This window comes from Falco naumanni, chromosome 1, assembly GCF_017639655.2.
Source record: "Falco naumanni isolate bFalNau1 chromosome 1, bFalNau1.pat, whole genome shotgun sequence".
NCBI lineage: Eukaryota > Metazoa > Chordata > Aves > Falconiformes > Falconidae > Falco > Falco naumanni.
Window position 1 is genome coordinate 116,809,473 of NC_054054.1, and position 16,775 is coordinate 116,826,247.

The 16,775-nt window shown below is 45.5% G+C and overlaps 1 protein-coding gene across 2 annotated transcripts in view; it reads left to right on the top strand.

Moving 5' to 3' along the window:
* The first annotated feature begins 4,683 nt into the window (after positions 1-4,683).
* The window catches only part of MYH10 (myosin heavy chain 10), a 100,402-nt gene continuing 88,310 nt past the window's right edge, over positions 4,684-16,775 (top strand). For both annotated transcript variants that reach the window (XM_040580535.1, XM_040580526.1), the window contains exons 1-2: positions 4,684-4,797; positions 7,533-7,910. In XM_040580535.1, the coding sequence (XP_040436469.1) occupies positions 7,566-7,910 (345 nt within the window). In that variant the 5' untranslated portion in view covers positions 4,684-4,797; positions 7,533-7,565. The remainder of the gene's footprint in view (positions 4,798-7,532; positions 7,911-16,775) is intronic.

Sequence of the window (16,775 nt, forward strand, 5' to 3'; positions counted from 1 at the left end):
GAATTGCAAACTCTCAGCTAGACAGAAGGAAAAGGGCACCTCCCCAAACCTGCCGCACGTGGTTTTCCCAGGGACAATTTCCGATCTCAGGGTGTGGTGAGTGAGGCGGGGGAGGACAGATCTCCCAGACAAGTTCCTGCTTCGAGGGGAAAAGGGAGGTTCAGATTTCTGGCTGTTTTTAAGCAGAGACTTGTGAATGAGCCCTCCGTTCCCCTGAGGGAAAAGAAACACATGCCAAACCCTTGTGTGGAGGGTGGAAGGCATGGTTGCAAAAATCCTGCTTTACCTTCCCAGCCTCTGCTCCTTCCCAGCATGATGGATGCAGGAAAGGGGAAGGAAGAGAGAAAACACGGAGTGGGTGAGCACAGGTCCCCCGTGCGTGTCTAGGTGTCACTCCTAGCACGATTGCAGCAAGATGATCCAAGATGGATCTCATCCCAGGTCTTCCGCTTCAGCCCTTCATGTTTGAGGAGGCTCGAGATGTTCTACGAAGTGTCCTGGCTTCCAGCACAACCTGTTAGAAAACGGCCACATGAGTGTCAGAGGCTTGCTCACGGGGAACGCAAATCTTTCGCTCTGCTGCTTAGATCTTGAATCATTTGCTGCAGAGGTGGCTATTTTTGCTGATCTGACATCAGGTTCACAGCAGCTTGTCCTACCAACTATTGTGCAATCCCCTTTTGTGAGTAAGAAGCAAACTTTCCATTCCTGATTTAGCTAGCTTTTTAAACTATCCAGGACTAAAATATATGATGGGTGAGACAATGAAGCTCATATTTGGTGCTGATTCCTGCACGGTGCCCTGGAGAACACCCCGTTTCAAAACGTTTCCTATTGACATATGAGATAAAATAAACAGCGCGGTCCTAGGGGACAGCATGCTTCAAGAAATAAGTGTAACCTCATCTTACTGTAATTTATTACATCTCGGAAAGCTTTGAAACTCAAGCATTAAGGATGAGGCTTGAATTTCCAATTCCTTTCAAGCTTCTCCCATAGAAATGTTTACTATAAAGTAATTTTATTGTGAAATAATTTTTCTTTTATTCCTACACTTCTCTGTGTTTTGATCCCATGCAACAAAGCAGTCAGTTTTCACATGAGCATTTCTGCTTTTTCCTCGAACCTTCCTTCTGAAGGTGTCAAAGCACATTATACATCAAACATGATCTCATCTCTGACATGGCAAGCGGGTGTAACAATGTTTCTTCCCTTTGCAGGGTGCGTGAGGGCAGGGAAGGTACCGTGGCTACTCAAAGTCGCAGCAGTTCAGGGAACCTGGAAACTGAATACGCATGATTTCATTCATGTGTCCCCTTGTCACCCCCAAGCACAAACGATATCTGTGCATATGCAACTCCAATACTGAAATATTGAATTCTAAATTGAATGGCTCAGTATTGTTCAGTACTTGAAGTTACGGAGAAAAAAATCGCCCCAGAAAGACGCTAAGATGTCCTGCTTTGCAGAGACATGAGGCTCCTGGGGGAGGCCGGACCTGGGTCTGTAAGTCTTGGAGATGTGCCCAAAACCTGCTGCAGTCAGAAAGCAGGGCAGAGAGGGAGGACGCCAGTCTCTGCAGGAAGCAAACGTGTCAAATAATCAAGAAATGAGGATCATTTGGCTTGTTTGTGGATGCTGGTAGGGACATGTGACAGAACAAACAGCTGCTGGATGTCGATTGTGTGTCTTCCCCTTGCAGAAGTTCATTCTGCCCAGCAATGTCCAAAGCAGACTGGTGGTGTAGGTGTATATCACCCAGTATGGAAACCAGCTTTCCAATACAGGTCACCAGTCCTAAGACCTCTACATTAGAAAGGAATGGAGCCTTTTTTTCCTAAATCCTCCACATTGTTTTAAAAATCTCAAGCACTGTCTTATTTACCTGCTCAGGTTCCAGCTCTGGAAACACCCATGGGGACATGCTTTGCCTTAAGCACATGCATGCCCTAGTAGCAGCGGTATCATTAGACGTCTGCTTAAAGGTAGAGAAGCAATTTTAGGATTAGGGAACAGCTGAGTTTCTATTTCAAATACAAGTATTTTATGAAAGATGTTTCTTTCTGCTCTTTTCAGTCTCCCGGGGAAGATGAAAACATCATCTTTCCCTGTATGGGTTAAAGATGTTGAGTAGATTTGGGGAATTCCTTCCTAACACTGGCCTGGATAAAAATCATTATGTGATAAAAATAATAACTCAATGCTATAACTCTGACACGCTTCATGTGGCCTCTACAGGGTCCTCAAAGATTTTCCATGGAAATAATTTCCTGAAAGAAACAAAACTCTTCCAACAGCCTGTCTCTAGAATAATGTTTTCTGTGTGATATTTATATTTTTCTTGTAAAAGATGCTGTATGCCTAAAAATAGAAGTTTTGTGACTGAAGCCTGAAGCAGTATGATATGGAGGTGCTGACCTGGAGCATGAGGGTGTCGAGGTGTGGATGCTGCACCATCCCGAGGCCTCAGCTGCCCCCAGGGGTGACTGTAACCAGTGCATGATGCACTCCTTGCGTGCATGGTTTTTCCAAAGGCAGCAAATACTCATCAGGCTGCTCCGCTGTAAAGCCCTGGCGAATGCCAGCTGATTATCTCGTGGAGACCTGATGGCTGAGAAGGCAAAACTGTAAACCCCGGGAGATGTGGCACACTGGATGCCTGTATTTAAGCAACCCAAAGGCTGCGTGGTGTTGGCCTTGCTCTGCTGCCTACGGCTGCTCGGGGCGGCTCGCTGTGCAGCTCAGCCGCCCCGGCCCCGGGAGTGGCAGGCCTTGCAAAGCGAAAAACAGCTGGGGAGTAACCAGTTCAGCCTTTCAGCTTTCATCTACCTGCGTTTGCGAGTCAACACCCTTATTTTTGGTGAAACAGGATGTACGAGACCTCCCACTGAAATGGTAATTAAGAGGGAGACTTTCATATAAATCCAAGTGCCAGGAGTTGCGCATGAACTGATTTGTGTGCAGAGATGAGCAGAGATGACCGAATGATTCCCAGTTCTGTGCCAGGAGCCTAGCTCTCCACGGTTTGCTTTATTGTCTCCTTTTTTGAACCAAGCAACCTGTCCAAAAAGGCTAAGCTGTATTGAAATGGCAGGCACTGCTGTGAAACACTTCCGTTTGTGCAGGTAGACCATAGAAAATCCCGCTTCCTAAGCACAGGAGGAATGGGAGACATCATTACTCCTGGCCCCAGGCACTGCCTGACACCCCCTGTCCTTCCCGGGATCCCCCGCTGCTGCTTTGCCCTGTGCCAGGCTTGATGCTCCTTCCTGCTGCCTCTCCCTGCTCCTCACCTCCCTCGTGGTCTTGTTCAGAAGGATCTGACACAAATTCCTCCCACCAAAATAGCTAATTCCTGAGCCACTGGCATTTCGTCTGGGTGGGGAAACGAAACCCGCAGCTCCTGTGAGGGGAACCGTTGATGCTTTTAGCTACCTGCTGGCACGCAGGGCTGGAGGGAGCAATGGTTGTGGCAAGAGGTTGTGCCCATTCCCCAGAGGCTGAGCACACCATGTGCGATCCCTGAGAAGCTCCAACCCAGCAAGCGAAACACTGGAAAGATTTTGAAAAAAACCAAACCAAAACAAAAAACCAGGGAAGGCCATCACGCCGTTGAAGCTCTCCATCTTGAAATCCCCCAAACCCACCTGGCACTGGGTTTCTCTGTGAGCCCACGAGACTCTCAGAGACATTGCAAATGGCCTTCCCCATGCTGCTGTCTCCCACCTGCCCACCCCATTACAGAAAGTTTACGGCAAATGGGTGAGAGCTCCAAAAAGCCTTGGGATTATGTTTAAGGAAGGGGAAAAAAACCACACATGGGAACACGCGCTGGGGGGGCTGCAGAGCCAGTGCGGGGAAGCTGGGCCAGATCCAGGGGCTGGGAGCCTGCGTCAGACATGCAGTAAGGGTTGGGTGTTTTATTTTTAATAGTCAGGGTAATTAGCCCCGGGAGCAATTACTGAGGGCTGCGGCAGAGTTCCTAGAGCTTAAAAGTTTGGAAATCGGGTCCAGGTGCTTTTCTGCTGGACTGCCATCCCGGCCTGGGCCTGGAAACCAGCGCGGGCCGCCTCCGCCGGCGCTGCTGAGGTGAGCGTGAGGCGACCCGCGCCCGCAGCGCGCCGTGGGCCTGGCGGCAGAGCACTGCCCGCCTCCAGCGCCCCGCCGACCGGCCTCCCCCGTTATCTCTCCTCTCAGTGGAAGCCGGCCTGGCTGCCCGGGCCTTAAAAACCCTTTATCGACGCAAAACGCCGGGACGCCGCGGAGTGTGGGGGGGAGCGCGGGTGGGTGTGGGGGGAGCGCGCGCCCGCCCCGCGCTGCAGCACCGCGCGCACCACCCGCTGCAGCGCCGAGGACGCGCCGCGCCCCGCGCCAGGCGTGCTGCAGCGCGGGGCGGGGCCCGCCCCGACAGGCGTGGCGAACCCCCAATGAAAGGAGGGCTGTGGGACGACGGGCGGGACCATCCCACCAATGAGCGCTGGGGAGGCGGGGCGAAGCGGGGAGGCTGGGTTTGGAGGGTAGCGTGTGGAGGTTGCTATGGCCGTGGCTGGAGAGCGGCCGCGTCGCGCGCCAATGGGACAGCACGCAGCGGCAGACGGACGTGGCCGTCGCCCAATGGGCCGGCGGCGGTCGGCGGCGGCGGGGGCGGGGCCTGTAGCGGCGGCGGCGAGCTGGGGGCGGAGGGCTCGGTGTGGCGCTAAAGGAGCGCGGCGGACGGGGGGCGGAGCGGCACGAGTGCTGAGGAGCCGGGCGGGCGGTGCGAGCTCCGGGGCACGGCGGCGGCCGGGCGCTACACAGGTGAGGCGGCGGGGCCCGGCCCAGCGGTCCCGTCTCCCCGCGGCGGGCTGGGCCGGGGCGGGGGGGTTCGTTGGGGGCGCACGGGCGGGCCCGCCCGCGGAGGGGGTGGGGCGGGGGCGGCGGGCCCGGCACACAAAGACCCCTTGTGTGGGCCGCGCCGCCCGTCCCACCCGCCCGCGCCGCCGCATCCCCCTCCCGCTCGCCTCCCCCCCCCCCTCCGCCGCATCGCCGCTGCTCCCGGCTGCATCGCTGAGGGGAAGGTGGCCATTTTCTGCCTTTCCCGCAGCCTCCGGGCGGGCGGGGCGGCGGCTGGGTGGGGGGCGCGGGTCTGGGGCCGGGCCGCGCCGGGGAGGGGGCCGCTCTCGGGCCCGGCGGCCCCGGCAGCCTCCTTTGTCCTTCGGGGCGGCGGCGGGGCCTGCGGGCCTGTGAGGGGGCTCCCGCCGCGGCACGGCGGCGAGCATCAGCCCTCGGCGCCCGGGGGCGGTGCGGCTTCTGCGGCTCCTTGGGCTGCCTCTGTCCTTGAAAATGCCCGGGCTGCGCTGAGGGGTGCCGCTCCCCGTCCCCGCCGGGGTATCTCCACCCCCCTTTTGTTTAGAGGAGCAGAGCATGTGTAGGGTTTTTTTTGGTTGTGGGTGTCTTTTTATTTTATTTTATTTATTTATTTTTTTTTAGCACCAGTCTTTTGGGAGTACTGGATTCCTGCATGATAAATGTGCTCATTTGTGTATTTAATTTGAATGCCATTGTTAACAGAGGAGCCCTGGGTAGGGTAAGCTGGAGCTTGCTTTGCTTCTGCAGAGGGTCTTTTGTGACGGGCTCTGTGGAATTCAAAGCCAAAATGGAAAAATGACCCTGAAGCTGCCTGCAATCCCTCTGTGTAAGGTGTGTTCCTCAGGACCTGGTATAAAGTCAGTCCATGCGTTCATTTCAGTCTTCCACCTTGAATGCCATTGGGGAACAGCAATGATTAATTTTGTGTTAAAAGTTTTATTTGACCTCTAGATTTCACTACATCTTAGTGTGCAGAACTGAGACAGACCTTATCATAAATGCGTTCGGCTATTGCACCTGGCAGGGAGCTTTCAGACCCTGACACCGGGATGCATTTGCACGCGAGGGCAGCAATGGTGCTTCAGGCCTTTGTTAGAGCTTCAGCAATAGTCTAGCACAGTGGAGACAAACAGCTTTCTGAATTGGGGTTGGAGGCTCGGATGTTAAATTTTTGGGCTTCTTGAGCCAAATGTAGCATTCCTTGAATAAGAGCTTCATTTTCCTGGCTGAGGAGTCCAGCTATCACTTACAGTGTCCGCTCAACGATTCCCTCTTTCTCCATTGATTTTTTCTTTTTTTTTCTCTAAGAGGTTCTTCTAAAATATTTTAAATGTTGAGTCATTGCCTCTTGATTTGAATTAAGCTGGTACTAAACGGTCTGCTCCTCAAACCTCTGAAGGGTTCAATGACTTCATACTTACTTCACATTAAAGTTGGACAATGTAACAAATGTCCATGCCGTAGATGGGGACACAACTATTGTATTTAATTACATGTTCTTCTGAGGATGGGTGTGTTGCAGAACTTCCATCAGGGTGCATACCATGGTATGAAAGATGACAAATGCGGTTTGCGAAACATTGCTTGCTTTTTGAAGCTAACCTTTGGGTTACCTGCTGGAAAAGGCTATCATTAGCTAATGTAACATTCTTCAGCAGAGAAGATCTAGTGTGTGGAAAAATCCCCAAGATATTTAATGACCCCAAGTACTACGTGTCAGGCTTGACCTTGTTGCTCCTTGGGCAGTTACGGATGAAACTGCTAGCTCCAGGAATCCTGGATGTGAAAGTGGTATTAACTAAAGGTGCAGTGGTGTCTCTTAGATAGAGGCAGATAGGTAACGTGAGTGTTCAGGAGCTCTTGTCAGTCAGTAGTTTTTTCTTGCCCTTTCAAATTGCCCATGAAGCTGTTGGAAAATCTAACATTGGTCCTTGCTGTGTCTCGAGCCTCAAGGTAAACTTGAGATCTGGAGACATTTTTTTGGAATATGGTAATCTCTGTGCTCACAACTGAGAACAGAAGGAGGTTGTAGAAATGCAGTGTCTTATGTTTTTCAGGAAGAATGTGAGCAAGGTTTAGCTAGCTTAATGGCTTGCAGAAACTCCAAGTGTCTCAAGTTCATGTCTGTAGTTGAAAATCCACATTTTTAAAACATATTCTGCCTGCCTTCTGGTTACCGTAGTTGGCTATCCACTGAACTTTTTTTTCTAAGGTATTTTTTTCCATCTATTTTTTTTTTTACTGTTCAATTAAAGCCGAGTTTACTGGCAAGCTTTTTAAATTTGCTTTTCATCCTTATTTAAGTCTTCCTTATTTAAACACAGAAGACAAATTATGTTTTTTCTGCTTGTAGATGTCACATCTCTGTGCAGTAGCTCTCCCTGGTTGGTGTGCAGTTAGAACCAGTTTATACCAAGTTTCCTGTGCAGTGTCTGGGATTATACTCGACAGATCACTTCAGCTTTTGTATGGTGGTTGGTGGGTTCAGGGAGCTGCTGTGTGAATAGGGACTCTTAGTTGTATAGCAACTTCTTTAGACTGTGAAAGAAATTAACGATGCTTCTTGATCAGATGCAGGTATTGGTGATGGATCACTCGCTTGATGCGGCGTAGCTCCATTCCTCTTATCAATAAGAATATGGTATGTAATGTACTTTTTGCTTTTTTTGCTCCCCAATTTACAGGGTAACTGATAGTGGACACCTTGACTTCCTACAATGGCACAGAGATCCGGGCAGGAAGATCCGGAGAGATACCTCTTTGTGGATAGGGCTGTAATCTACAACCCTGCCACCCAGGCTGACTGGACTGCTAAAAAGTTGGTGTGGATTCCTTCAGAGCGCCATGGTTTTGAGGCAGCCAGCATCAAGGAGGAAAAAGGGGATGAAGTGTTGGTTGAACTGGCAGAGAATGGAAAGAAAGCACTAGTCAATAAAGATGATATTCAGAAGATGAATCCTCCCAAGTTCTCTAAAGTGGAAGACATGGCAGAATTAACCTGTTTAAATGAAGCCTCTGTATTGCATAATTTAAAGGATCGGTATTACTCTGGGCTCATCTATGTAAGTACTAATTATTAGATTCATTACGGGTGCTAATTCAGTTGAACTTAACCTGATTCCCATTCCTTTACCTATTTGAAATGGAGGAAGTGGGTCTTGTCTCTGATTCTGATAGCCTAAATATTTTGTGTCTGTACCACTTGGATTAGTCCAGGGTCTTTTTCCATGCTGTGTACAGGTCAAGAACCCTGTTGTCATAAAACAAATAATAAAAAATTCTCCTATGGAAATAATTCTGCAAGCATCTTTCAAAAATAGAATGTTAAATGGCAACTCTGGGTGCTTAGCTCATGCCACTTGTTGGAGTACTTGCCTCAGACATGCTTAACTGATACAGTGAATAGTATCAAATGGCTTGTTTGAGCTGACGAGAGATTACAAAACTGAACTTCGCTGAATTACTGTTGTTTAATTGCTCATATGAATAAGCATATATCTTGTTTTAACTTGCTGCGTATTAAAGATGATAATAAGAGTCTGTGCTAAGCTCTTATTTAAAAGCTGAAGTTAGACAGAGTGCTAGGAATGCAAAATGTCTTTTTGGAATCTAATATCAACTTAGTGGGCCAGGAAAGAATGTGTTCAAGTGCTTAAAATAAACCAATAAGATAAAGCTTTCTTTTTTCAGTGGTTTTGAAGCGCTAGTTGGAACATCTGGCTTATCACCATCTTTCTATAGAGTTAGGAATCACAACACCATTGATGGGGCTTTTGACCCCTTTCTTTCCTTGAACAATGTTAAATGAGTGTCTGTGCTGTACAGTTAAGAGTAGCTCCTTGTCTCTTGGCAAAGTGATTGCATAGTGACTTGTTGAGTCAGAGTATCATTAAGAGCTACAAGTAGACTTTCTATCTTAAAAGAAACTGGAACATCTGCTTAAATGCTTGGCTCATTTTGATAAACACTTGTTCTAAACCTTAAATCCATTTTAATTTATTTCCGCTAGTTAGTTGGTTCATTTCCCCTTCCTCCTAGATATTAATGGGGTGCCTTTTTTGCTTGGCTCTTGGTAATATTTGGACTTACTAAAAATTGTATGCAATTTCAATGTATTCTTTGTATTTGTGCTTCTTTGTTAGTTTTCTCTGTGGGTTTTTCGATTTTACCTTGTAAAGGCCTTACACCAAGACCCTTTCAGCAGAGCTCAGTGCAAAATACTTCTGGAATGCTTCCAGCAAGTTTAGAAGTAAACTAATTGGATAATTAGTAGGGACTGGATTGAAAATGAAAAGTAAACAAATTGATAGGTCAAAAGTTTTCAGTATATGTATCAATCATATTGCTAGTTGTTATGAAATTCATCACAACTATTATAACTGTAATTCATTATGAAGGTTAAAAGCTGAAGGCCTTAAATGTCAGAGCAAGCTCTAGTCCAGGGACTCCGTACAGTAAACATGGCCACAAATGCTTCTGGAGGATGCTGTTGAGAACCTGTCACTCTTCTATATACACAGATGATAGAGTACAGTGTTAATTTAGATGACTGACAAATTGGGGGAAAACCCCCTCCCTTTTGAAAGACTGGCTTATTGTATACATGGAGTTTAAGTGGTATCTTATAGGTAAATTACTTTTTTTTTTTTTTTTTCTTCCCCTGCCACTTCCCAAAATGGTGCTTTCTTCATTTGCTCTTTAACTGTTGAGAGAGACTCTAAAACTTGGTTCCTTGGCATTGAGATACTGCTGTCACATAGGAGGGTTGCTGCATCAGTAAATTACTGATGACTTTCCCTGCCCCCAGGCTGGAAGAAGTTGGTTGGGATCAAGAAGCTGATGGATTTGTTGGCCTTAACTGGAGGCCTGACTTACAGGAACATTGCTGGAGGATGCTGCTGTTATTAAGAATGTTTCTATACAGCTGTAATAATGGCTTCTTGTTTGAAGTTAAAATTCAGTTTGTTTATTGAAAGGGGGGGCTTAGAAGCAGTTGTGAGTACTGTTAGAGGCTGAATACTGACAAAGATCAATAGGCCATAGAGAGAAACTTCTTCGAGAACTTGAGCTAGTGAGGTTTTTAGTGTGGTTCCAGTAGGGATCTCCATTAGGGATCCCTAAACTTCCTGTGTGTGCTACTGTCGCTGCTGCTGCCTGCACAGCCCAGAGCAATTGCCATTGCCTGCATGTCCTGCTGATGTTCCCTTGGTGTAAGGAAAAGAGCCAAAGTTAACTGAGCTGATGAAGTGAATTGTGGTGGTTTGGCCATGACGAGAGTTGGTTAAAAGCATGCTTTGATTTCCAGACAGTACTTCCATTATAACCAAACTGAAATCTTATTGGTGTTGAGCTTAAGTTGAGTTAAGATGGAGATGGACAATCTGGTTTTGATACCTTGAATTCACGTTAGGCACCATGTTACCTCTCTAGGAAGCAGAAGATCAAAGAGGGGTCAACTGAAGTAGATACATGTTTCCTTTCACTCCCGAGAAAGGAAACAAATGACTTGAGGGATTTGGCCAGTGAGTCTAGTCATCTGCCTATAATCTACCTCTCAGTGATGACACTGCTGGAGGAACGGGGGGGGGGGGGCTGACTAAAGCTAGCTGGTGCCAGTCAGCATGACCTGGGCAGTGATGCTCATTTCATCAAGAGTTTCATGTAACATCTAAGTAGGGATGGCGAGGAGTTTCAGGAACTTCTAGCATTTCTAATGTCTGCCAAGTGGCATGATCTTGGGCTCTGGAGTTGCGATTTTACTGTGCTGTGGGAGATGAACGCAAATGGAGAATGCGGAAGACCAGTGGCCTGTAAAAGCATGATGTCCATGCTTGGTCCTGTCTCTATTTCTGGCCTGTTCATGATGGCACAAAAGATGGAAGGTAGCAGGACTTGTATAAGAATTCTGGGAAGAATGGTTGGAGTATAAACCATAGTGATCCTGGTTTTGCTTTGGAGATGAAATAACTTCATTTCTTGCCCCATTTTTAACATCATCTATTCCATTTCTTGCCACAAGGTTTATTTTGAGTGTAACTGAAGAATATGTTAAATATCTTTCCTAGGGAAGCTGTACTGCCTTTAGAAATTCCTTTGAAGTATATATTATATGTAAATATATATATTCACCCCTGAGGATGGGTAAATCTGTCGTTATAACTTCTTGCACTTGGGCTTTCCTCCTTAACTAGTTGATGACTAAACACGAATCTGCAGAATCTGAGTCCCCGAGATGATCTCTGCTTGTGTTTGAGGCTTGTTTTATATTAAGTGCAAGTCTTGGCTCTGCAAAGGTACGGCCATCTACAGTGGTTCTTCCCCACCCCATTGCTCCTACCTTTGATAGGAATTTTCACTCCTCCTTGTGTTTCATAGCTGAACCTTTCCAAATTTTGTGCTTTTTTAGGGATATCAGCATTTCTTATGGCAGGGATGTATCCATCTGAGTCACTAATACTCTAAATTGGTCTCTCATATCTTTCTATGCTGGCAGATTCTCATGGGTTTTGGTGTCCATAAATGCTCGTGCACTGTCAATTCTTCAGCTTCATGTAAAACTTTACTGTTGTGCCTGCTCTGCTTTAGAGTGTCCAGCTTTAACACTAGCTTCAGCATGTATTAAGTAACATCCTTCATAGCTGTAGATCAGAAACTGGAGGTAGCTCATTGCAAGGGTACCCAGGAGGAATACCCAAAGGCTTAGGAGGTCCTTTGAAGATTTGGAATAAACATTATTCTGCTCAGACTGGTTTTGTGGTGGTTCTTGAATATCTTTATACCACGATGAACTAAGTTCCAAATTTCTTTCTGGGGGCATTGTTTTAAGAAAGGAGTCTAGTTGTCAGAGGTTTTGGGTCGCTAAGATCTGCAGCTTGAGTGAGGAAACCTCTTTTACAAGACCTGCATGTAAAATACCACTGTGAAGGCTTCTAAATACCAGCCCTAGATTTTGGTTTCTGCTTAAGTCATGCCATCAAAATATGATTTCATGATGAGGGGATAATCTGTGAATCGGCAACATCCACTGGAAAAATGTGAATGTTAAGGGTCCATTGGCCTTGAATGCTTCTAAGTTCAAGACTGCTGTTGCCTTAGTGCTTTGTGACAAGCTGTGATAGGCAAGAATGCTGCTCCAGTAATTCTCCTTGTCACTGCTTTACAGGGTTCAGACTTTCTCCTGAACCAGCTTCCAAACTTTTCGTGGTCCAATATGGCATTTGAATGGAGGAAATTACTGCCTTTGGTTTTTAAACTGCTGTGCTGTAAGCTGTTAAGGTTCAGGAGTGGTTTTGTTCATGGCTCAGAGGTTTGTGGTCTGTCTGAGCTGTAGCTGTCTCCGTCAGTTGGGAGTCCTTGGGGGGGAAAAATGGGAGACAGTTGAAATGGATCTCTGCTTTTGGTGGCAAGTGGCAGGGTAGATGATAAACAAGGAGGATTTAGTCTGAAAATAAAGTGCTAGGGGGACAAATCCTCTGCTTGACAATATGGTGGGGAGAAATACTTAGGTGCTGTGGTGGAGAGCTATGAATAAGGTCTGAAAGCTGCAAAGGAGTTTCTGATTTAGGAAGAGGCATTTTCTCTATCTTGATCTCTCTGTACTTCAGTATCAACAGTGTATTATCTTCAGTGTCTCTTCAGAAACATTATATATAGACATGACAGTTGTGTTCAAAATCAGGCTTCTACTCAAAGTCTACTACACACTTTGACTGATGTAGGTGATCTGAAGAAAAGAACTGTGTCAAATTACAAGTATTTAACTTGGTTTTTACCATGTAATTTTCTCTGCAATTGGAAGAGAGTGGCTAGAAAAGTCCTGTTCTTTTACTTCAGAGCAAGATGGGTTTTTTTTAAGCTCTAAATGTAAATTTTGACATATGCTATACCACTTTTAGAACTGCAAGAAACAAAGTGGTCAGGAGTGTTTCTAATCATTCTAAATAATATTTCAGTGCTGTGTTAGAGAGCATTCTGGATATGAGTTTCTTGATGTTTTGAATTTTTAAGTCTATGAAAAGCATTTCAGTTAATCAAAATGTGGCTAGTTGAATAGATTAGGAATGTAAACATCTGATTTCTACTTAAATGGAAAGCAACTAGTTCTTGATATTGCAGACACTGGCTGGAATTGGAATGAATAAGATTATGACTGTTAATGCTTCTAAGTCAGGGCCTGGTGATGCTTTTTCCAGCAATTTAAAGCTCTGCTTTTGTGTCAGTACCTCTTGATGGCAAGAAAGACCTTTCTTTCCATTTCACTTTTAAAGTGTATTTTAAACTTTTATATGTTCCTACATACTCTTATCAATGAATATAAACCCATAATCTTACGCTCCTCTTGTTAACAGAAATATTTTGTTAAACCAAAATGAGTTTCTCATTGAGTGCACTAGCAAACACTAATAGTATGGATCCTGTAGAGGTTTGACACACCTTACGGATTTTCCTGAAAAGTGTAACATCTGAGTTGCAGATGGCTGTATTTTAATGGTCTGAATGGTAAGTGCATACCAGTATCTCAAAAGTTCCTGGATAAATGGCACATTGTCTGCTCAGTGGATCTATAAACTTCTAACTGAAAGAAGGTATCACAGGACCAAAATTTCCCATTCCTGTACCTAGTGCAGTAAGATGGGATGAAGGAATTGCTCACTTGTAGGCTGTAATTAAGCTACAGTAAAAAACCCTAAGTTGTTAAAAATCCGGTGGGCTTTATAAAAAATCTATTTAAAAAAATACTGCCGTTGCCACATCTGTTCTAGTCCCAGCTCTCCTGGAGGAAGTCCATTGCCCACAGTTGATTATATGTAGCTTACTGATACCACCACAAATCACTGCAATTCCTACTTAACTGCTTCCTGACCTCATTCAGTCAAAAATAATAAAATTAATAGAATTTCTCAAATGCTTGACTTCTGTTAACCCATGTCAGTATCCAGATGGCCTTTTGCCTTGGTATGGGATGTTGTTCCCCTGGTGCTGTCTGTTGTGGCTGAGTCCATGACCTATGTTTGGGTGCTCAGCTAGAAAGCTTCAGGTGGCGACATGTGCTGTAAGATGTGCATGCTGTAGGTGAAGTCAAGTTAGAGATGATTTGTTTTGCTGTTCCTTGAGGAAGGACAAAAAGATGGTGAAGCGCTCTTGAGGAAAGTGTTATAGATTCAACTTCACAGTCCTCCAAGCTCTAGTGTGCTATGTATTGTCTTCCCTGCCCACTCCTCCCCGCCACCCCCCCTTTTTTTTTTTAGCAAAGACTTTTTCAAAAGATTTGAAAACTATTTACATAAGGCTGAGATCTCCTGGAACCTTGCTGCTAATGATTGCTCTCTGTCTATATGCCTACTGGGTTTTTCTACCAGTAAAGAAGAAAACCCGCTTTTGCTATTGTGCAATTAAAAATACTTTGGCAGATATTTTTTGATAATTAGAAGTATTACCTCTGTAACTGGTCTGCAGCCCTGTGCTACTTTTTTTTAATGCACTTCCATTTTGTTTGGGCAGAATAGGGAAAGAATGAGAAATATGCTGTAGTCCCCAGTTCCAGAGCCTGCTGTGGGTGGAAGCTCTTCTAAAACTGCACTTGAGGAGCTGTCTATAAGCTGTTTCTTCTCTTAAGCTGCTGCCTCCTGTGAGGCCAGACTGTAACCTCGAACAATCTGTGTTATTATATAAGCTTCTGTGTTCTAATTGCTTTAATTTTCTTGCTGGTTCAGTTGGGAATGTTTCACACTTCTGAGTATCAAAGACTGGTATTAAAAGAATGTGTAAGAAATGGAGTTTGTTACTTAATTTCATCTTTCCCTTAGCACAAACCAGTTGCTGGATCCAGTACCTAATACATAGCAGAAGAAACGGTGGTGTTCAAATTGCAAGGGCTGCTTTGACGCAAGTACTTGTTCTTAAATTAACTGATTTTTTGAAAGACTCATAAATGTGATTAAGTTGAGAGTTCTATGTAGGGTTTTACTTTGTTAGAAATCTGAGGTGTTTGAGGGAAGTGAATCAATGGCCTCCTTGCCCTCGGGCAAGCAGGGGTATAAAAAAGACACGTTCTTGTCAAATATTCAGTTTCTATAAAAAATGGTAATTTAGCAGCCTGAAAAGTTGCAGTAATTTGAACTATGGACCTCTGTCCAAGAGCTCAGTGGATGCACTGTGTTGCAAGACAGCCCTTCAAGCTGTATGCCTGCATCAGAACTCATGGGTAGCCTGTTGTAAGCTGTCTGTAGGGCTGTCAAGCTTCAACATGCAGCTATACAGCAGCCTTGTGAAGAGGTATTAATACTTTTTTGGCCCTGATGCAACCTAAGATCATGTTTTACCTCTTAGCAGTTGGTGTGGCAGAAGCAGTCGTGCTGTCCGAGTGGCTGTGGCACTGAGCCTGTCAGTCTCTGAGAGATGGTGAGCTGAGCTGACTGAGCAGGCATATAACCTGCACTGCTGATCTCATGTTGGTTTCTCTGTCTTTAAACACACAACCTGAAGGCTACAAATGTGAAAGTACAATACTGGTGAACCTCCTCTCTTTAGTGCTAGCTGTAGAGAACATCCACAGACAAGTCTTCTAAAGTTTGAGCTGTGCTTTTTCTTTAATAGCTTGTGTATGTGTTGCACTCCTTTTCTTTCTTATTCTCCTCCTGTGGAAATTTTACTCTTTGATTCCCTGACTAACGGTCAGTGGCTCTTGTCCCCCAGTCCCTGTCAGAGCTGAGGTTCTCTGTACTCTGCAGGGGCTTCCTTACTCTTGTTGGCACCACTGACTCCCAAGTTTTTGGATGCTGATAGGACTTACTGTCTTGTGGTTATTTTTTGGTGGTGTGTGTTTTGGGTTTTTTTGTTTGTGTGTTTTTTTTTTAATTTAGCAGTTAAGGCCTGGGATAGTCACGACTGCAACCCAGCAACTGCCTTGTCTAGGGAGCATTGCTTGAGGGGTGGTGTGGGGGCAGCCGTGTGGCCTCTCTGGTCCTACCCTGAGGGGAGGTGATCTTAGCTGGGCAGGGGGGTGGGTAGCTGCTCTGCAAAATAGAGAACATGTTCCACCCCAGGCCACAGCCTTGCATTCCTCCCCTCTGAGGCTGAAGAGCTGCCTGTCCTTTAAGGCTTGAATTTAGGATTGGATAACCCCCTCATTTAGGGGGAAAAGGTAGTACCTGAGAAGTCCTCTGAGCTTGATGTATTTAATAGGTTTTGGAGTGTGAAATGTGGGTCCATAACCTCAGGAAGTGAAACCAGACAAGAAAATGCTATAATGATGCAATTTTTCAATCTGGAGAATGTGCTTTACTCCATTAGTAAATGGCATACTGCTTAAAACATGTTGCTTTCTATGCTAGAAACTGCTGGTTTATATTTCAGGTAATAGGCGATATCTAGATGCTTGCTTCAGCCTAATTATTTATGTAGTAATAGAGCAAATCTGTCACTCTGTATTCAAAGAACTGGAGATAGTATCCTGGCTCAGCATTAAAGGTGAAGTCACAAATTCCAAGAATTTACCTGTGTCTTGCCATTGCCCTCTGAAGTGATGCTTTAAAGAGGCCTTTTGATGTTGCAGCAGAAGGAACCAACCTAACAGTCATTAACAGCATGTTCCTTGATGCCGGAACTGTAAAGCTGAGCTTTTAATCTAAGGAATTGTACAAGGCTTTTGATGCTAATACCACCATATGTGTGCACGGTGCAGATTCGATAAGGTTTTAAGGAAAGACAGGCCATGAAAACCTTTCTTGCCTACACTCCAAATATAGAGCCTAAATACCCATGTGCTTTCACTTGGAAATAATGCACTTTCTATTTCCTAGTAGTTCACTTACATATACCTCTTTCTCAGGTTGCTTACTGCAAGGAATATAATGTAGTTTTCAACTAGGCCAATGCCAGGAACCTGAACTCTGCAGTCTGGGATGGCTTACCAAAATCCAAATTAC